Below are 19,744 nucleotides of genomic sequence, written 5' to 3'. Positions count from 1 at the left end.
ACAAGACGTATTAAGTAGCGAGGGAGCAGTTGAACAAGGGGAAGAGCCTGAGTAGTCGAGCAGTGCCTATGTATGCGTTCAATGATCACACAACGAGCAATTACCGGATGTATGGCGAGATTATAAATTCAGTAATAAGCAGTAGAGCCTGATTCATGGACGCTCTCGCTGAGGTCACAAGCCGCTGACACAAGCGCGCAGAACTCGAGGAGCTTGGATTCCCCGAGGATCCGCATTCTCACTTCTTTTGATCTTGCTCTTGCATTCTGTCTCTGACCTTGCTTCTGCATGACAATGTTTGACGGTCTGCGATGAGACAACGATGTCGTTCTTGAATGTTAGCATGAAGCCTGGCGCGTACATTCACGCAGTTTAGGAATGATGGCATTGTGCCAAGCTGAATAATAAATGGTGAGTTGAATCATCGCTTGAACAGATGCTAATCTCTCCAAATGATGTCTTCTTCTTCAGACGATAACTTCCGGACGTGCCGATGAAGTTCAATACGAAATGAGAGCAAATCTACGTTTTAAAGTGTATTTTATTTTGAAGTGGAATATTTATTTTGAAGTGGTATCTACCTGAAGCCGACGGGAGAAAGTAGGCATACCTGGGCCAGATTGCCGGGTGGTCTTGGTGTCCATTAACCGTTATCCATTATCCGTCGTTTACAATCATTAAACCCTTCCCATTTAAGCACCAGCGGCCTTCAGGGCGTTCACCGCATCGACGGTGGACTGCTCAAATGTGGTCCACTTGATGCCGAACACCTTCTCGGCCTTGGATGCGTCGGTCTTGTATATACCGCCCGCGGGGTAGTCACCACCTGGGATACCGTCACCAGGCAGCTTGTCAGCGTACTCTGGGAACTTGGCGCGGATCATGTCTGCAAGTTCCTTGTTGGAGAAAGGACCGTTGCAGACGAAGAAGCGCTGGTTGGCGGCCTCCTCCTTCTCGATGCTCAGGACGTGGAGGATGGAGAGGTCGCGGACATCGGCGAAGATGTAGGAACCGGTCGGCGAGTACTTCTCCTTCATCTTGCCCTGGAGCAGATCCCTGGTACGCTCGTTGCTGGTGTTCACAGTCTCGAGCGACTGCAGGCTGGGGATAATGGGTCCGAGGACGAGAGGAGGGGCCAGCGTGGTGATGGTGAAGCCTGGCTTCTCCTTCTCAAGGAAATCCCAGGCGGCCTTCTCGGCGAAGGTCTTGGAGGCACGGTAACCGGCTGCTGCGTTCTTAAGGGCCTCCTCGTGGGTGGTCGGGTTCCAGTCATCGTCTGAGTAGGTGTGCTCTGGCCAGTAGCCCTTGGAGGAATCGACCATGGCAGCGAAGGAAGTTGTGATGACGACACGCTTGACGGTAGGTGCTGACTTCTTGATGGACTTCAAGATGCCGGTGGTGCCGATGACGGCAGGGTCGAGGAGTTCCTATGGTGGTCTCCGTCAGCACGCGATCAAAGGGAGGGTGGTTGACCGTTTAGACAGGTGTTGCACAGGCTGTGCCATTGAGATTTGTGTGCGTATTTTAGGAAGCACTACTGGCTGCAAGTGGGTGGACTCACCTTCTGGATATCCTTGGCCCTGAAGTGGTATGGTGATGCGGTATGGATGACGGCCTCGAACGGAGGGTCGCTCTTGACGGCCTCGTCGAAGGCATCCTCCATTGCAATGTCCTCGACGAAGGCGAAGTCGAGCCTGTCCTTGCCAACGTCTGGGTGCAGGGACTTGAGCAGGTCGGCCTTGGCCTGGGAACGGACGGTGGTAACAACGCTGTGGCCACGCTTGAGGAGGACATCAAGCACGTGGGCGGCGACGAAACCGCTACCACCGGTGAGAAGAACGCGCACCATGTTGTTGGGTATATGTGTTGTTGTTAGTGCGGATGGTAAATGTGAATTGGATGAGTCGTTGTATGCGAGCCGTACGCTAAGCAAAGTCGTCGATGTAGGCGGGTTGTTGATTGGTGTAGGATTGAGGGAACTAAAGGACGATCGTCTGTAGAGATAGAGATAGGATGGTCTACTTGTATCCTTCACTTCACTTGACGTGCCGTGCGGCATTGAGAGCTGTATTACCAAAGGAAGGGTGGACTTCGCGGAGCAGCTCCGAGCTTTTCCACTCTGATGCCATCGGCCCCAAGCCACGCTTCCGCCGTCCCACACAGAGCAATAGTTTAAACGGTGACTCTACTGACAAGCGATCAAGCGATTGCCAAATGTTGATACTCCGACGGCAAGGTCCGACGCCGCAGGGGTCGCATCGCCGAGAGAAAGAAAGCCTTGCCCTTCGGGCGCCGAAGATGCGGTGGCTCGTGCCCCTTCTCGCATCGTTCCGTGCTTACTCAGCCACTGAATACCTTAAAAGGGAAGTTTTGGATTTGTAATAAATGATAGATAGTTATATCTCTTTTGCGTAGTATCAAAATATTGGTTCTTTGCTCTCTGAATGTCGAACTAACCTAAAACGGCATAGCCTGATATAAAATTTCTTAAAGCGAAAAACTTGGGGCCCCTTTTTAAGGTATTCCCCAAAACTTGGGACAATCTTGCGAAAAAGCTGGACCGTCTTACATGGGCGTAAACCATCTCTTCGTCGTGCACTTGAAGGGATTTCGGTCCTGTGGGTTGTTTGTAATATCATGTCTAGACGACTACTTTTACGGATAATGCCGCCTGTTGTGGCTGGTATGGCTGGTGTATATAGTGGTAAGTGTATGAAGGACTACCTCATTCAACTGTCGGCAACAAGACGGGTCACTTGAATATTGGAGCGGCGAGAAGAGCAATCACTGAGCAATGCCGCAGGATTTGCATTCTTTGATCCCATATTTCGGTAATTAATGTATATTGTGTCTAGCAGGCGTAATTAGGTGCTAACTTTGAATTAGAGAGGAGCGCGATAGATTAATTCGAGAAGGGATCATTGTACTCCCTGACAACCAGCATCCCAGCAATGGACAGGAACAGGGCACTTCGACTCAAATAACACCTCCAGCTCCTCCTTCGGTACCAACAGAGACTGTCATCCAGCCAGTAACTCCGCCAATAGTTTCTCCCGAGATCAGCTCTCCGAACGCACAACCAATTAAGTCCTTCCAATATTATCTTTCTCACCCATTAGAACTATTCTCGTCGAGGGGCCAGAATACAAGTCGAGACTCAACTCTGAAAGAAGATTCGAAAGTCGCGATTGATCAGGTGGCAGCAGAAGAGAGCAAACCTACAGCTGGGTTAAGTACCGACACGGATAAGCATTAGGCGCCGTGAAATTGTAGTGAGTCTTACGACAGTCCTACATAACTTGTAAATAGATATGTATATATGCTACCTAGATTTTGTACTATAGTCGATCATTTGATTGGATTATGGAACAATATATTTAAATGACGCAATTGCCAGATATAATACTACAGAGTGCAATAGCCTAACTCCATCACAGACGAAGTCCTCAAATGCGAAACCCAAAAAAATCCGATATGTTAAGATGAATCAATTCTAGATGGACCCATATCTTGCTCATAATTGTGCGAGCTATTCCTTGGTCGCGATCCTTCGCGGTAAGTAGAATGCTTAGGTGAAGCTGAACGCCTACGACCAGACACTTGCGAATGATGGCGATGACCATGGTGCCCAATCTGTCTATCGTGTCTCCTCTCTCGTGACTCAATGCTGCGGCTAGATACCGAAGCTTGTAGTACCTTTTCGTATTCATGAGATTTATCGAGTCTTCGTCCATGATGAGGGCAGAGCCAGCAAGACACCATAATCGTCTTCTGCTCTTGCCGCGTCCCATCCGTAGAAGTTTCCAAGTACTTAAACAAAACTTGTCTCTTTTCTAGGAATTCTTCTGACTGCTTAGAATTATAATCATAGTCATCCTCCGCATTAGGTGCGTAGTCTTTATCCCGTTCTGTGCAAGAAATTTCAGCGCAAATGCCATTCGCGCCCCCTTTATTTTTGCGAAACTCTGCCATTGTTCTCCATCGCAGAGCGACCATGCCCTCCTTGTATCTCGACAAGTCAAGTAGTGGAAAGTCCTTTACCAGTTTCTTGTAATACTCCTTCGCTATTTCCTTGCCGTACTCGTTTGCTCGTTCCACCCTGTCGACGGGCCGATTTCGAGCTACTTCTTCATAGTCCTTACTTTCACTGCTTGCCGTACCAGAGCCGTCGTCTTGCACGTCATCTTTATCATCTTCCCTCAAAAGTCGATGATGTTTATGTAATAAATCTCGTTCTGTAACTTGATGAGGCCGATGCTGCTCAGGTGTCACTCCCGACTTAGTTGCGACTGCTAATTCTTGGCGAAATGTACTGGAGTACTTGTTGTCAGTCATGTTCGATAGGGCTGACTTTCCCGGATCATCGCGGAGTATCTCAAGATGGCAATTCTTAAGCTTGAAGGAGACCGTGGGAAGGTCAATTATAGTTTGATCTCGCTTCAGGATATCTCATCGCATGGACCCGATCGAACTACGCCGCACGACGGCAGCTACAGCTCCCTAGCTACAGTAGCTGAATCTCAATTGTTGTCTGGCCCATCATAATAATATAGTACATTGATCCATGCAGTCACCGAAGTAATACAAAACAATCCATGAACATCAGATACCATATTCACAAATTGTGAAATTAACACAGTCCTAATACTCCAATACAAAACTAAATCAACCAGCAGAGTTACCAATGTCTGGAAATGATGATATGCTCATTCACACTTGCCAGTAAATTTCTCACTTCCCTCCGCTCAATTCCTTCTTTCCCAGGAACGTCCTCAAACGCAACTTTACCATTCATATATTTGGCCACTCTCCAAAATAGCTCGACGATGCTTTCATTCTGTCCCGCGACGATTTTGTCCATCCACGTGCGTTCAAGTACAGTCGCGCGGTCAGGCTCGAGAATAATTGTGTCCTCCAATTGATTTTCTTCCGCAGATGCCTGATTCATTGGACTCTCGACGTCATCTCTTTGACTCTGTGACTTTGCATCAATATCTGACAGCAAATTATCGTACCGATAGCCGTTGTTATCGTCAACAAGATCACCATTTTGGCTACTTTCCCGTGCATTTCGTAAACGGTTATCATGAGCTACTGATTTCTTGATGTCCTTGGAAATACGTAGCCAAATAAAGGTACGAAGTTGCGCTAGGTAGCCCAGTCGCAATAGCCAGGCTAGCGCATCAAGGTACTTTTCACGCATATTGTGCGATGGAATGATGTTGCCATATGGACGTGGCTCTTGAGAAGATATCTCTTCCAGCATGCGAGGGAGCGATGGCAATGACGGGAATTCCTTGGCGAACAACTTCGAATGTGAATGTAGACTAGAAAGTGTTAGTGAACTGTATCTGTCCAGAAACAAAGTGACAGACCATAACAGTGGCGCTGTAGGCGCAACTATATAGATCCCTCGTCTATGAACAGGAATAATGATGCGAGCGCGCCGCCAATAGATTAGATGTCTCGCATAGCTTTCCACATCATGTAATGAAAGCTCAGAACTAGCAGCCACCTTCAACAGCCTAAGAAATCATTAGAATATCATGGCAAGCAACATACACGAGCACACATACGTCTCGGTAGGCGAAACTGAGCGGATGAACCTTGCAAACGGACTCCGCGGATCGGTCTGAAGTTCGTTGATGATCTTATCTGCCGCATCCAGCAACAGCAACGCATGTTCTAGAAAAGGCATTCCGGCTTGGCCATTTTGTCTGTCTTCACCATTCGCGCCCAGTCTATCGGAGTAATCTTCTGTTGTGAGATAAAATCCTGGAACTGTGACAGGTTCCAATATTGACGGTAGAGTTGCAGAATGCATCTGGATAGGAATCTGAAACAATCGAGTGCTTCCATTGATTACTACATTCGCAATAGATGAGGTCGAGATGGCGAGGTATACCTGTGCCAATGCGAGCGCGAGAGACGAATGTGTCAGGGTTTGCGCCCAGAGCTCCTCCTGAGTTGTACCATTCATGGCTGCACGCTCCCGGAGTCTAATCATCATTTGTGCTTGTTTCCAGACATAGTTCGACTTATGCTGTTCATAACGAAGACACTTCGCCAGCGGCGAAGCGACGTAGTCATACATCTCATCAATGCGGGCATTGTATTCCAGTTCGGGTGGGTTCATAGCAAACACTACATGAAACATATTCATAGGACTGAGTGCCTCGTTCGAAACAGACTGTTTACGAGGCTGCTGTAGTATATCTTCTAACAAAGGCGATTGCACTACTGAAGGCGCTCTCGACGCATTAATCGACGATGGCTCGACTGACGAAGATCGATCACCCTGATCGTCACTTGGAATTGTGTCGCTTGTCTCATTCGTACTTCGATCGTTTGACACTTCGTTATGGCTATCACTTGCAGCGGCCGCCAAGTTCGCACTCTGAGTTTGGAATGCATGAAACATATTGTTGATATTGTTCGCGAGACTATTTCGTTCATCACCCACCGTGGATATTGTCCTGTTCATCTCCTCGCGTTGACGGTCTTCTTTCATGCCTTCGAAAATCGCCTCTGAATGCTGTCCAGATATTTGACTGGACTCCAATGTTAAACTCAGGAAAGAGCGCTCTAATGCATTCGTGCTACTCTCTGCCTCCATGTCATCATCGAAATATTCCTCGTCTGCATAGTCGCCTTCGTCTTCGTATCCGAATACGCCATCGAATCGGTCAGATTCCGTTGTCATGGACTTAATCGTACCTGACACAGAAGCAGATCCGCCTGGCCCACTTCTCAACTTCCGCACACGGTCCCCTGCGTTGCGCTTCCATCTCCCGTCCTGTCTTATATGCATGGGTAAGCCCAAGAACGCAAGATCACCAACGGTAAACTCAAATTTCGTGTCACACATGCTTCGCTTCGGACAAAGTAATGCAGCCAAAAACTCAGAGTCATAGCCAAAACTCTTCTCCCACGGTTGCTGATAGATTGATGATGAACTATGCCTGTCCTGCGCGGCGTTCCCTGAGCGTTCATCGTCGTCGCTTCCGATAATAGTTTGGACGACATTTTCAGTATTGCTTTTTCGTCGTCGATCATGGTGATGATGTTGCTGGTGGTGATGGTGATGATTGGAATGTGAGCTGTCAAGACTCCGTCGCCGAGAAATTGGGTCTCGTGATTTCGACACGCTTCGCGGAGACGGGGCTACGTTCGACGCGCGGAGAGAACCCGTAATTTCGTCCAGCTTGAGGCTACTTGTTATTGTGCTCGTATCCATTGTCGACAACGCGGACAGTCTAGGAGACGAAGCCCCCGCCGCAGACGGTGAAAGACCTCTGCGATGCAATTGCGATGGCGAACCCAAGGACTGCAGAGGCTCTGGAGTCAATGCTGATTCACGTCCTGGGGGGTCTTCTAAAACCAATGAATTTGACAGCTGTGTCCGTCGTCCAGTAGACGAATGATCTATAGGTGTACGACTTCGGTGTCGCGGAAGTGGCAGAAATCCTCCCCCTGCTACTTGCTTCCTCCTCCTTCGCGACCGCCTATGACTATGGCGAGCCTGATGACTAAGCCCAGCTCGCACACCTGGTAGAACGTCCCCGCCAGGTCCCAGCGCAAGTATTTGTGATAAACCCGACGAGCCTGGTCGCGATGACGACCGCCACTGGCGGCTGCGTAAGCCGTTACCAACTGCAACCTCCACACCGTCGCGTTCTAAGTCCAATGAGTTGTCAATATCTGCGTCATCGTCGTCTGAAACGCCTATCTCTTCTGATCCTGTGCTTGATAAATAGCCGACGTTGTCATTCTCCGAACCGGATGATGACGTTGAATACGATGCAGATGAATTGTAACCTGAACTAGAGGGTGACGTATCCGGGGAGTCAAACCGATACAATCTTGATGACGGGGCTGGCATCGCATCCAATGCTGGCGACGATGGAATTGAATATGGCAGCGGCGAGCCGTCTCCGTCCCGTTTCTTGTGCCGACGACCGCTTGCCAGGCTGGTCGAAGCGGAAGTCGCTGACTTTGCTTGCCGTGACGACGCCGCATAGGCCGTCTGAGGATAATTAAACACGAATTGCGGGCCATTGGGAGTCGTGATAACCAGCATGATACCCAAAAGGTGCGGCGAAATGCCGGAGCCTGAAGGCGCGCTGCTAATGCTTGCCATGATCTTAGTGACTCAGGGCGTGGTGGCGGCAGCGCAGTGCTGCTTGAGAGTCAACAGATGCCTTTGTATTTTCTCGGAACAAACGTAACGTTGGCCATGGAAGTAAGCTGGTGATTGTCAGTGCTGGATGCTTGGGACGTAAGTGTAACTGTCCACAGTCGGGTAAGCCTTGACTAAGGTCTGGAGCGCCGCACGCGACTCGCTTAACGATCCCGAACAACTTCCGTGCAAAAATTACATATGAACGTGAACGGTGCTCAAATATTATGTGCTTGTCCAGGTTCATGGCGATTAGACCTCGCCATTTACATTAACTAAAGTTACTACAATCACGGAAGTGCGGTCTGAAGGGCGATGCTGTTCACTGGTACTCTATATCCCGGTATTAGTTTATAGAAAACAAAGATGTCAAGAAGCTGAGTACTTCTCGCCACTACACCGGGCCCCTCCATGACACGTTTCCGCATGAGCATCTCGACAACTGTTGGTATCCTGTTCGTTGACTCGCTCTGTGAAGGGCTTCAAAGCTCCAGGTTTTGTGGGTGTATGTTTCTATCGTTACGGTACATGTAGTTCGGGATAGTTCAGTGGTAGCTTAATCCTGTATTTAGCAACATGCCATTTGTAAATCGCGCTACGCGCTGTGGTTGCCCATTCTAAATTAGTGTTTTGAAGCAGTAATATGTCAGAAACATAATTATGAGACCTTCTGTCAACTACCGCCATGACAAGATGGGTGGCCCTACTGGAGGTTATTATACCTATGAGAACACGATGAGATATGGAGGCGTATTTGGAGCCAAGATTCCCCTTGTCACCTAGTACTACTAATGGGCATCAGGAAGTGTGAGACCTCTTCATCTTGGATAAACTGAATTATTCTCTTTAACTTCGAGGTTATGGAGATTCTGTTATCACCTGGGTATCCGTGTTTCTGTTCATCTGGTGTATCTACTCACTTCCGTATGTAACATGGCCCGGTAAAGATGCGTGAAATCGACGAATGCAGCTGTAAACACGAATATATTATAGGTTATAATCGTTATTTAGGCCTTGTTTGCTCAAGCTTGGCCGCTGTTAGACGCCGTATCTAGTCCCGAAGTTACGAGAGTGTAGATGGATATACTACCTCAGAATTACGAACTTGGCCAAAGAACGTCGACAAGAATTTCAACTCGCATCCGTTATCTGATTAATACTCCAGGAGCTGAACGTGTGGCCAGACAGGGAGTTACATGGCTTCATCTGTTTCACAAAGACTCGCGATGAGATGGAATGAGAGGGTAAGCCGAGGACGTGAACTCTGGCTTTCGTACAAACGAAATTCGTCCCCAACTACCATCGCCCGTATCCTCGTCGACTAGAGCATTGATTCGGCGCTGCGGTCTCTGTGTATTTTCATTATTCAAAGATAAGTTCGGTACAGGCTTACCAAATTAAAGTTGCCAGTAACTTGGATTTCCACACCACCACTCGCACATCATTCTCAGTATGAACGTTCGACAAGCAACAATCGCTGATCTTCCGGGTATGCAAAACGCAAACCTCACAAATCTGCCCGAGAATTACATTTTTCGGTACTACCTCTACCATGCACTGACGTGGCCGCAAGCGTCATTCGTGGCGACTGACGCGTCAGGCCGTAAGATCGTTGGGTACGTTCTGGCGAAGATGGAAGAAGAGCCAGCCGATGGAGTGCAGCATGGACATGTTACTAGTTTGTCTGTTATGCGGACATACCGACGGATGGGAATTGCGGCAAAACTTATGGCTTTGTCGTGTATGAATCTTTTAAAGTGATATAGCTTTGCAAAGAAGTTGGTTAACGAATTGGCAGTGCGAGGTTTAGCTGACAGCTACGGAGCGAAATACGTCAGTTTACATGTGCGAAAGTCAAATAGAGCGGCGCTGCATTTGTACAGAGACACATTGCAATTCGAGTACGTCCAATTTTAGGTGTTTTAAACGAGGGATGAGAGCTTGGCTAACATGCTGATGTGCAGGGTTGAGGAAGTCGAGAAAGCATACTATGGGGATGGCGAAGATGCGTATGCTATGAAGTACGTAATACGTTAACTAGCCCTTTACCATGCTAGTGGATGCTAATTCAGCGGACAGAAAAGATTTATCGTTACTAGAAGACATTGATTTACATGTCGAAGAAGGAGACGACGCCTATCTAATTGAAGCTGTCGAAAATCTGAAATTATCGGAGGACGGTCATATCATAAAAAACTAGGAGAGTAAGGGGAATAAAAGTCACCAGCCTTTGTATAGTCGAAACCTGTCAATAGATGCCTGTAAATATTGGAACCAAAACCAAATACGCTAATGATATTTTATTCAAGGAAAGTTATACATGCAATGACTTTTGCCCCAACAATATCACAGAACTCCGAAACACCATGCTGCTTAGTTGAAACAATAGAACCACGGAGCTAGACGTCATTAAGAGCCACGCAAACTGCACCCTTATGATGACCGTTATACTGTCTTATAATCTGGCCCGAACCTAACTCCCACAATCGCGCGTAATGATCTGAGCAAGCAGTAACCAGGTACGCCGAATCCGCACTGAATGCACAATCCCACACCCATCTCTGATGTCCAGTCAATGTGGTTTCCAGATCAAACGCGTCCGTAGACCATATCCTTGCTGTGTGATCCGCCGAGCATGTAGCAAGGTGTTTCACGTCTGGAGACAAGAGCACTCTCGTAATATATTTAGTATGCGCCCGAAATTTTGTTACCGGATGCAACGAAGTAGTATCCCTGCTATTAACCATCTTCCAGACATAACAATTTCCTTTGTTATTGCCTGCCACAAGCATAGATCCGTCTGTCGCAACAGACACCGACCGCACAGGCACATCATCCTGTGGAATTAGCTGGTGAGTGCATGTATTCTCTCCAAGATCCCAGATCCTAACGTTTCCGCCTTCGTCGCAGCTGATCAGTTCACCTTGATTAGGATGGATCACAACATCATTCACCGGGATTCGATGCTTATAGTTTCGCTGCACCATCGGCGCACGCATATCCCATACTTTCACCGTTCCATCTTCAGAGGAGGTAACCATCCATTTACCATCGCTTTGGAAGCCTACCGCAGTTACATTGCTGGTATGCCCCTCAAACGTTGTAACCTAAAATCCAGTTAGCCTAGCCTAGTCGATAGTACATCATGCCGTAACTCAGAATAATTCATACTGGATTAGGATTTGACCCTCTAATATCGTATAGCTTCACATTGAGCCGTCCTGCTGCCGCTAAGAATCGTTTGTCTGGCGTGATGGCCAGCCGATTTACCTGGGAGTCTGGATGCTGGATGGTTCGCTGGCAGATACCAGATAACGCCTCCCAAAATCGGATCGTGTGGTCGTAGCCTGCAGATGCTAAAATAACAGACATTATGGATACCGACTATCGTGATCCTGGTAATGGTACCAGGAATGTACGCTGTCAATGGGAAGGTCAGCGGAAGGCAATTGCAGTATGAGACTTCGAACTGTATTTTTGGAGCGAGAAGTGACATCGGCGGGCTTAGGTCTTTCACAACATGCGAGTCATTTAAATGTTCATCCACCCGGAATATTCCAGTTCCAATTCTGTCCCAGATTATGATCGAGGTCAACTAAGTATGTTCAGATTCCAGGTACGTTATTAAATATTATACGCTTCCGAAACTGCTATGATGGTATGGTAAAAGGTCTGATCTACCCGTGCGCGACCCATCTTCCGAAATCACCAACGGTTGAATTAGCTCGTTGCTCAATCCAGACCGCAGTTATGTCCACCTTAACCGGATCATCGCCCGCAAGGATGTACGGCTGATCCATGTAACTCCCAGGCTGATTCCTGAGTGAACCTGAATGTTCTGGCGAGTTTATAAATGCCGTAGACAGCAACCGTTCTCTCTTTTGGGACTGATCTGGATGCCAACTACACAGGTTGTTGTCAATGGCGAGAGAATACAAGAAGATTGCTAATTGTACTGGGCCCTGTTCAAGCGTCGAGGCTGGATCAAAACCGTTAGGATGAGGCCGGCAAAGAGTTTTATCGTATGGAAGATGGCAGTCCACGGGTACTATGAAGGGATGTCAACTTTTAAGCTGACATTCAGAAGAGACACAATCTGAGCAGTTCGACGAGTGCGATATAATAATCATTCGAGAGATAATAATTCTAACAATCGAACTAGAATTACATTTGAATGATGATCGGCATAATGTACAAGGGGTATTTCCAATTTCCATAGAGTACATATCGTTAGCAATACATATAGTACAGTCTCCATCCTCTTCTTATTTCGAATCTTGAGCGTTGGTTTGCAGGAAGATATTGTCCAAATCCGCTTCTGTTACAATCTCATCGTTGTCGCCCTCCAGACTGAACGTGGAATGATTCCGTGTCTCAATGCTATACTCCTTGTCTACTTTTTCGAATTCAGGACATTTTGAAACCGTAGTCGCAGGAAGTTGCGCCTCATCCTTGCCTTCCCAGTATTCGTCTTCCTCAGGAAACCGTTCATTTGGGTCTGAATCTGATTCATGAACAAGAGGTGTCTGCGCTTCTTCTTCAATGAAAACTTCATCATCTTCGCCGACAACCTCTGATGCCCCAGTACTCTCGTCGACCGGACGAGTGGTTGCCGTTTGAGTGTGATAATCAGCGTTGCTCTCGGAATTGTCCTCAATATCTGCTGTCTCCTGAACCGTTTCTTCTGTAGCACGCTCCTTTCGTCGCTCCTCTCTTTCGATCCGCCGTTCCTCCTCAGGATCGTCGTCGTCTTGGAAGGTCTGCTGGAACGACTGTTCTGATTCTGAGCCCGAGCTTTCACCATCTTGCTCACCTGACCCATCACTGGATTCGTTACCGTTTTCGATTTCGATTTCGATTTCGTGTTCGTCATAGTCCTCGTCTTCGTAATATTGGTCTTCCTTTTGATCATACCTCTTCCGGACAGTATCAATCAGACTTGGCCGACCGCGCTGGCGTAGGTGATTTAACAATTGAGAAGGTTTGGTGCCAGGTATAGTGGGTGTCCACATGGATCCTTTCGGTGCGTCCTCATCTTCGTCTGGTTCATAGTTGTCGCTGTCTTCGTCCGATCCAGCTTCCGATAATGATGATGATGATGGCGGCGGCGACGGCCCGTTGTCGTGGTCTTCTCCAGACTCGTCGCTGGAGAGGTCTATGACCGCTGACTGTACGACAGCCTTCGGAGGAGACTGGTCTTCTGTCTCCGATTCATCTTCATCTTCCGATTCATATTCGTCCTCTTCCATATCCGATGCAGGCGGCGACGAATACGCATGTTCTTGCTGAAGCAACGTTGATGCTGGTTTGAACTTCGCCGAGGACAGAGCTAGGACACTGTTTCCTTGATCTTGCTCATATTCCTCATCATACTCATCGTATTCATCGTACTCATCGTACTCTTCTTGACCATCGTAGTCTCCTCCTTCGACTAATTCCTCCATCGTCTCATCGACAACATGCAGCCCATTGTCTTCTTCGTCGTCATCATCACCCATGACCTCCCCCCTGTTTGCGTCGCTAAGATCCTGACCGGATGAATGATGGCCAGAATCATCAACATCTGGGATATCCTTGCCGCCTTGTCCGTCTTGCTTAGTAGTGGTTTGAAGAAAATCGTCAGCAGCTGTTGAGAAGAGCGCAGGGTCGATTGGTAGGGAAGTAGTGAAAAGGTCCAATCCTTGAACGTCTGGTCCTTGCTCGACCGGCAAATTCTCATCTGCTGGCTCTTGCTCGTCGTCTTCGTAATCATATTCCATGGGATTTTCGGCGTCTGAGAGTTCTTCGGCTTGACGATCCGGGTCCGTCACTAATGATTGTCCGTCCTCTGCTGCAGCTTCGGAATCGTTGTCATTTTGTGCTGTCGCCTCATCACCTGCCGCATCTGCCACACTCACCTTGCGATGTGGCGCAACATTCTCGTCTGTATATACTTCTCCTTCATCATCCTCACTTTTTATGCTGCCACCATGTCCATTATACTCTGAACCGGACCTTGACTGCGGATCCTCATATATACGAATTGGGCTCTGCCGTAGCCGCTCAACTGATACGTTTGCTGGAGCACTCATCGCCACTACAGGTTTCGTGCTCGATGTAGCATCCGCGCGATCCTCTTTCCGCCTGCGTTTCTTCGCCGCATGCTCCTCTGCAATTTCTATCTCCCGCTTATGCTTCTCCTCAAGCAGGACCTCTCCCAACCTGTCAAACGCCACGGACTGCACTGTATCGTCATCCTCGTCTCCCGCGAATACCGAAGCCGCAAATTCAAATAGTGCTCGTTGCCGTCGTTCCTCGGACTCAATCCATCCGTTAAACTCGGTCTCGCTTTTCTCGTTCTCGTGTAGTGCGCGCTTTGCTCTGGTCTTCAGTCCGTCCACCCACGACTTGAATCCGCCTTCCGACGCGCGTTCATCACGACTCGGACTCTCCGACGCGTAAAACAGGGTTTTAAACCGACTGCCGCGTAAGGAAGTCGGGATACGGGGGGACAACACGTAAGGGCTGTTGAGGGGCGAAGTGGTATGGCTGCGACTGTAGAGCAATGGTGACGGGCCGGATTCATGGAGACGTAGGAGATGGCCCCGGTTTAGTCCGAATTGTGGGAGTGCGGCAGAGGAAGATGAGCGTGTGGGCGTATATGTATCTGTCGCTGCTGTTGCGGTGGATGACGCAAGACGCGGGATCGCGTCCATAGTGTCGAAAGTTTTTGTCTGCCGAAATTTAGCACACACTCTGAAAAGCAAAATCACAAAGATTAACTAACCACAAGCAATGCGTTGAGATTTATTACTTTTCTATGATATTGCTGTCGAGGAGATGATGGAACTGATGTCGAATGTCGTGTCAAGTCGGACTCGAATTTCGAAACCGGGGGGGAGGATTGCGACATGGCCGTGAACCGATGATCAAACGGGTGCGGCTCAGAAGTGTCGATGTGGACATGTGGTTGCGCTTGTCGGCGCTCTTAACGTTACTGCGAATCAGCCATACCTGTCGAGCAATTTCGAAGATGCGGTGCAGTCCGAGTCGGCCTTAAGTTCAGGTATTCAGGATCCGAAGGCAAATCGCTGGTCGTCCCTGTTTGTGAAAACGTCTTGCCCGTTAACTTCATCGCACGTCTAGTTATTGAACGGTGTCACTTCTTAAATGATATTCCAGATTTACATATCGGCACAAGGCACTACTGGGCCCGATCGCCCTGATTGATTCCCCAGATGCCATGTTCTGCAAGTAATTAGTGGGTAATGTGCGGCGCGGTTTTGGTCGTCGGGCCGTGTATTATGATGTACATTATTATTTCCAAGCGTACTGTGAAATAATGCGTGAAACACTAGATAATCCTAATCCACGTCAGTTATACGTTGTGTAAAATTGCAGTATGTCAGATCTTGAGGACACCGTAGCAAGTATTATTAATCCGACGAGGAGAATGGCCCACAGATTTTGAGTTTTAGTTGCCCCTTCCACTGCAACCGCTTCATCATCATTATTCATTCACTTTTCGCCGAATAGATAACCTCACGCACATCTGCGCCACAGCATTTATTCACGTTCACATAATTCGATATACAACTGGTTTTGTGATAGAGTTCCATTGTGCGTATTAGTGCATCGAGAAGATATAGGATACTTTTGCTGCTGCTTTCGGACAAAGTTATTATTCACATCTCCATGTCGTTTGTACGCTCACTATTCGGCACAACCCGGGTAGGTATTCACGAGACATTTTGTGCATATTGCTATTATGGCTAACGAATGATCATCAGGCTCGGGCCCATCTCAGCGCCACCGCTGTCCGCGCGACGTTCTCGAACCAAATTCCCCTTTCTGTCCGCATCCTACAAGCCCAGCAGGCGCGCTATCTAACTGAACAAGCCCGCTCAGCGATCGACAACGCGATCAAGTCCTCTCCTGTTGTGCTCTTCATGAAAGGCACACCCGAGTTCCCGCAATGTGGTTTCTCGCGGGCTACGATCCAGATCTTGGGCCTGCAAGGCGTCGACCCGGGGAAGTTCTCTGCATTCAATGTGTTGGAGGACGACGAGTTACGGCAAGGCATCAAAGAATACAGCACTTGGCCAACGATTCCACAGCTTTATGTTAATGTGAGCAAATGGCCTGCGAGGGCACAGTACTGGCGAGTGAAACTGACAAGGCGTTTAGGGCGAATTTATTGGAGGCTGCGATATTTTGATCGCTATGCATCAGTCGTAAGTTATATTGAGTTAGCCATATTTGTGACGCTGCTGATGCCGTGATTAGTGGCGAGCTCTCGGAGTTGCTAGAAAAGGCGGATGTCCTTGTTCCCGAACCTGTCGAGAATGCAGAGACACAATAACTGCACTCTATGTTGCTGTGCAGAAATCTCTCTTTGTACATATAATCTAACGATAATCTAATAACCTTGTACTCAGTGCTTGAGTCACATGTTCGGAAGAGATGTTGCGCATATCTAGATATGACTGTGTGACAACACTACATAAAGTCATCCTCCCAATCCTCTCCTCTGTTCTGGTTACTCGACTTCGCGAGATTCTCCTCTGAAAAAATATCATCATATGCATGCTCCTGTTCCCACGCCGCCTTCTTTTTCTTTTCCGCCTCTGCCAATTCTCGTGTATGTCTCGCCGCATGCAGCGCACGCTGCGTCTGTGACCGCGTCTTCTCGTACGCAACCCACTCCGACTGAAAATCAGGAAACTTCTCAACTTTAGTCTTGTTGAGTCTATTCACGATCGCATTGACGCGGGTCTGCACATGCACCTTCTTCACGAGCTTGTCTTTCTTAAAACCGACCTGTCCAACAGCCATGCCCTTGGTCTTGCGCAGATTGCTCCACGGCGTGTAGATAACCGTGATATTGTCCCGTTTATTTCCTTCGATCGAGTTTGCCTTTGTGAGTTGTGCGCAATCCTCGAGGAGACCGTCGGATAGCGTATCCCATGTCTCGCCGTCCTCTAGGCGCAGATAGACGTGTGCGGACGACAGGTTGTCTACGTGGAACCTGAGAGCTTCGTTAGATTCCTAATTGCAAATATCAAGCAAGTAATGTGACTTACCATACGTCTGTGTCGCGTCCATATTTAATCAAGTTCTCGTCTAAAAAAATTAGCACGATTCAGCAACAGGAAGCGAGAGGTCCAATGACACACTTTCTTCCTTGTGCTTGCCCATGTACAGCAGCACCGGCCTATCTGTATCCTCCTGTTTCGACGTAAAATAGTACACCATGATGTGCTCTAATATTCCTAGGATCTTCGAAGTCCCGTAATCTTCTCAGAGAGTGTACCTGGCGATCGAGAATTGTTGTTATCGAGATGACATTACAACACACTCCAGCTCGTCTCCCTAACAATCCGCTAAATCACACCGGATGCTTGGTATAGTTGTGTAGTATACAACTGCTCACAGTCAACTTGCCACAGTATATAAAATGCGCTTTACTTCTGCCTTTCGTTTGCCAAAACTTCAAATATAAGTCCCGCCATCTCTGCGACAGTACAGAAACTTGGCGAAGACCATTGGGACAGTAGGCGCCATTCCTCTTTTGGACAAACAAGAACCCTTTTGTACACTGTAGGTTTGGTACGTTTTGCTCATAGCCCACCCGAAATATCGCATCTCAAGTCAGAAGGCATTGCAACTAAGATCTAAACCAGTTTATAATATTTACAAGGGTTATGACCTGAAAGCCCAACGCAGATATGGCGCAATTTGCAGGTGAAAATTCCGTGGGAATCGATACATACCCAGCGCGACACCGGTCTCTCGAGAATAATGTAATGCAATGCAAACTAAGCCAAATTTTAGTACATAGGCACCACCAACATGCAATTCATATGGCGTACATATCTCCACATGCCTAAACTATTGTCAAACTCCAACCCCACAGAGTCAGCCCCAGTAAAACATATTTCAGTGACTAGCACACAAACGTAAACCCAAAACAAACAAACCAGGAACAACGCGGTCACATCTATTTTTTTCTTGCATCTAAACCAAAATGTAAAAGTCTTAAACCGCATACCCGGTTTCCGCCAAGCTCTCCTTGATCGCCGCCAGCGCCTTGTCGAAGTCCTCACGGTCCTCATCCGTGACGGAAACACCCATATGTCCGATTCGGAAATACTTCGTCGCGATTTCCTTGTGCAGACCACCGGCGAGGACAATGCCTCGCTTAGCAATCCGGGGAAGTAGGTCGGGCAATGCAACGCCATCAGGGAGATACACAGCCGTCATGCCGTTGGCCTGGTAACCCTCGCGGGCGGCGACCTGTTTCAGGCCGTAGCTCCCGATGGTGGACTTGATTCTGTCCGACATACGTGCGTGTGCGGCGAATCTGTCTGCTAGCGGCACAGCGAGAATTTGCTTGAGCGACGCGAGCAAGGCGTGGATGTTCTGGACAGGCGGGGTCGAGAAGTACGATGGCTTTTTCGCCTCATAGTTTTGCATGATTGGCAACCATTTGGCGAGACTGGCGTAGTAGGATGCTGGGGGGGCCTTGCGGGCTCTGAAAACGTCAAGTGCGCGACCGGACGCGATGAAGATCGACAGGCCGGCAGGGACGCCGATCGCCTTTTGAGGCGCGGTGAGGACAAGATCGAGGTCCCAGTCGTCGAACCTGATTTCCTCAACCCCTACGGAGCACACGCCGTCGACGATGACAAGGGTCTCCGGGGACACTGCCCGGACGAGGGCGGCGATAGATTTGATGTCTGAGAGAACGCCTGTGGAAGTGTCGACATGGGTGATGGTAACGACCTTGTACTTCTTCGCCTTCAACTCAGCCTCGATGGCGTCAAGCGGGACGATGTCACCGATGGGCGCCTTCAATTGCGTCGGCTTGCCGCCGTACGTGGCTATGCAGTCCGCCAACGAGTCGGCAAAGTAGCCTATGGGACTTGTTAGTGGATGCCATGAGGAAAATTTTTGCTACCCCGCACTCAGGGTCACACTGCGCAATTGCAGCGCAACCGGATGCCAGGGACCAAATAATAGCACAGAAAAAATTGAATCGCGACACGAGTAGCGTCTTCAATGGGTGAACAGAGTACGTACCAGTGTGCAGAACGAGCGCATCCTCACCGGGCTCGATCAAGTTCGCGGCGACAAAATCCCATCCTAGTGTGCCCGCGCCTGCAATAGCAAAGGTCTGTGCCCGCTTGTCGGTGTTGAGGAACAATTGCCTGAGGAGCGCAAGAGCGTCGCCAAAGACCTCGACGAACTGCGGGGACACATGGGACTGGGAGGGCGTGGCCATTGCGGCCAGCACCTCGTCGGTAAACTCGACAGGGCCAGGGATCAGGGTTAGCGGATGAGCTGCTTGTGTGGACGGCTTGGACATTGTCATCGTCGAAGAAAGCTTGGAAGACACGGCTGGGGAGAAGTGGGAGGAGAGCTGTGCAAGGCGGAGGGAGGCTGAGGAAGGAATAGTGGACTGAGATGAGGAGTGCCGCCGGGACATGGTTGTTACTAAACGATAGTGAGCGTCGAAGTCGAGGTCGTGATGGTTTGGCTGATTACGGCAACAACCGGCGAACTTACGAGATCACTTGAGCCACG

General features: G+C 48.7%; 10 protein-coding genes across 10 annotated transcripts; 3 read left to right on the top strand and 7 right to left on the bottom strand.

Annotated features, from left to right (window-relative positions):
• Positions 1-692: 692 nt before the first annotated feature.
• POJ06DRAFT_194607 (NAD(P)-binding protein) lies at positions 693-1,849 on the bottom strand (the record flags this gene model as incomplete). The annotated part of the gene is made up of 2 exons (XM_056184957.1): positions 693-1,427; positions 1,562-1,849. 2 exons carry the CDS (start codon positions 1,847-1,849, stop codon positions 693-695), a joined length of 1,023 nt encoding a protein of 340 aa, XP_056045238.1.
• A 549-nt stretch (positions 1,850-2,398) lies between these two features.
• On the top strand, positions 2,399-3,350 carry POJ06DRAFT_247894 (uncharacterized protein). The gene is made up of 3 exons (XM_056186950.1): positions 2,399-2,704; positions 2,804-2,831; positions 2,887-3,350. Exons 1-3 carry the CDS (start codon positions 2,638-2,640, stop codon positions 3,254-3,256), a joined length of 465 nt encoding a protein of 154 aa, XP_056045237.1. The 5' UTR covers positions 2,399-2,637; the 3' UTR covers positions 3,257-3,350.
• POJ06DRAFT_247893 (folate-sensitive fragile site protein Fra10Ac1-domain-containing protein) lies at positions 3,351-4,523 on the bottom strand. The gene has a single exon (XM_056186949.1). The coding sequence runs from the start codon at positions 4,333-4,335 to the stop codon at positions 3,478-3,480; it is 858 nt and encodes a 285-aa protein (XP_056045236.1). The 5' UTR covers positions 4,336-4,523; the 3' UTR covers positions 3,351-3,477.
• POJ06DRAFT_299743 (nitrogen permease regulator of amino acid transport activity 3-domain-containing protein) lies at positions 4,524-8,276 on the bottom strand. The gene is made up of 2 exons (XM_056190696.1): positions 5,577-8,276; positions 4,524-5,525 (listed from the first exon to the last, which is right to left on the bottom strand). The coding sequence occupies exons 1-2, from the start codon at positions 8,138-8,140 to the stop codon at positions 4,679-4,681; spliced, it is 3,411 nt and encodes a 1,136-aa protein (XP_056045235.1). The 5' UTR covers positions 8,141-8,276; the 3' UTR covers positions 4,524-4,678.
• A 1,182-nt stretch (positions 8,277-9,458) lies between these two features.
• On the top strand, positions 9,459-10,479 carry POJ06DRAFT_70910 (acyl-CoA N-acyltransferase). Its single transcript, XM_056191440.1, has 4 exons — positions 9,459-9,920; positions 9,978-10,080; positions 10,144-10,200; positions 10,259-10,479. The coding sequence occupies exons 1-4, from the start codon at positions 9,632-9,634 to the stop codon at positions 10,377-10,379; spliced, it is 570 nt and encodes a 189-aa protein (XP_056045234.1). The 5' UTR covers positions 9,459-9,631; the 3' UTR covers positions 10,380-10,479.
• Positions 10,260-11,997, bottom strand: POJ06DRAFT_70979 (WD40-repeat-containing domain protein). Its single transcript, XM_056191442.1, has 2 exons — positions 11,351-11,997; positions 10,260-11,286 (listed from the first exon to the last, which is right to left on the bottom strand). Exons 1-2 carry the CDS (start codon positions 11,549-11,551, stop codon positions 10,579-10,581), a joined length of 909 nt encoding a protein of 302 aa, XP_056045233.1. The 5' UTR covers positions 11,552-11,997; the 3' UTR covers positions 10,260-10,578.
• Positions 11,998-12,444: 447 nt separating this feature from the next.
• Positions 12,445-14,874, bottom strand: POJ06DRAFT_236445 (uncharacterized protein; the record flags this gene model as incomplete). The annotated part of the gene is made up of 1 exon (XM_056185899.1): positions 12,445-14,874. One exon carries the CDS (start codon positions 14,872-14,874, stop codon positions 12,445-12,447), a length of 2,430 nt encoding a protein of 809 aa, XP_056045232.1.
• A 979-nt stretch (positions 14,875-15,853) lies between these two features.
• Positions 15,854-16,520, top strand: POJ06DRAFT_266395 (thioredoxin-like protein; the record flags this gene model as incomplete). The annotated part of the gene is made up of 4 exons (XM_056189149.1): positions 15,854-15,889; positions 15,949-16,287; positions 16,346-16,392; positions 16,445-16,520. 4 exons carry the CDS (start codon positions 15,854-15,856, stop codon positions 16,518-16,520), a joined length of 498 nt encoding a protein of 165 aa, XP_056045231.1.
• Positions 16,521-16,588: 68 nt separating this feature from the next.
• Positions 16,589-17,777, bottom strand: POJ06DRAFT_70990 (uncharacterized protein). Its single transcript, XM_056191443.1, has 3 exons — positions 17,335-17,777; positions 17,242-17,281; positions 16,589-17,186 (listed from the first exon to the last, which is right to left on the bottom strand). Exons 1-3 carry the CDS (start codon positions 17,411-17,413, stop codon positions 16,658-16,660), a joined length of 648 nt encoding a protein of 215 aa, XP_056045230.1. The 5' UTR covers positions 17,414-17,777; the 3' UTR covers positions 16,589-16,657.
• Positions 17,778-18,196: 419 nt separating this feature from the next.
• POJ06DRAFT_193996 (pyridoxal phosphate-dependent transferase) lies at positions 18,197-19,532 on the bottom strand (the record flags this gene model as incomplete). The annotated part of the gene is made up of 2 exons (XM_056184937.1): positions 18,197-19,074; positions 19,241-19,532. 2 exons carry the CDS (start codon positions 19,530-19,532, stop codon positions 18,197-18,199), a joined length of 1,170 nt encoding a protein of 389 aa, XP_056045229.1.
• Between the last annotated feature and the right edge of the window lie 212 nt (positions 19,533-19,744).

The sequence above is a fragment of the Lipomyces tetrasporus genome (genome assembly GCF_029532465.1).
Source record: "Lipomyces tetrasporus strain NRRL Y-64009 chromosome Unknown POJ06scaffold_3, whole genome shotgun sequence".
Taxonomy (NCBI): Eukaryota; Fungi; Ascomycota; class Lipomycetes; order Lipomycetales; family Lipomycetaceae; genus Lipomyces; species Lipomyces tetrasporus.
Note: the sequence above shows the minus strand (reverse complement) of the source record. Positions and strands in the feature narration are given on the sequence as shown.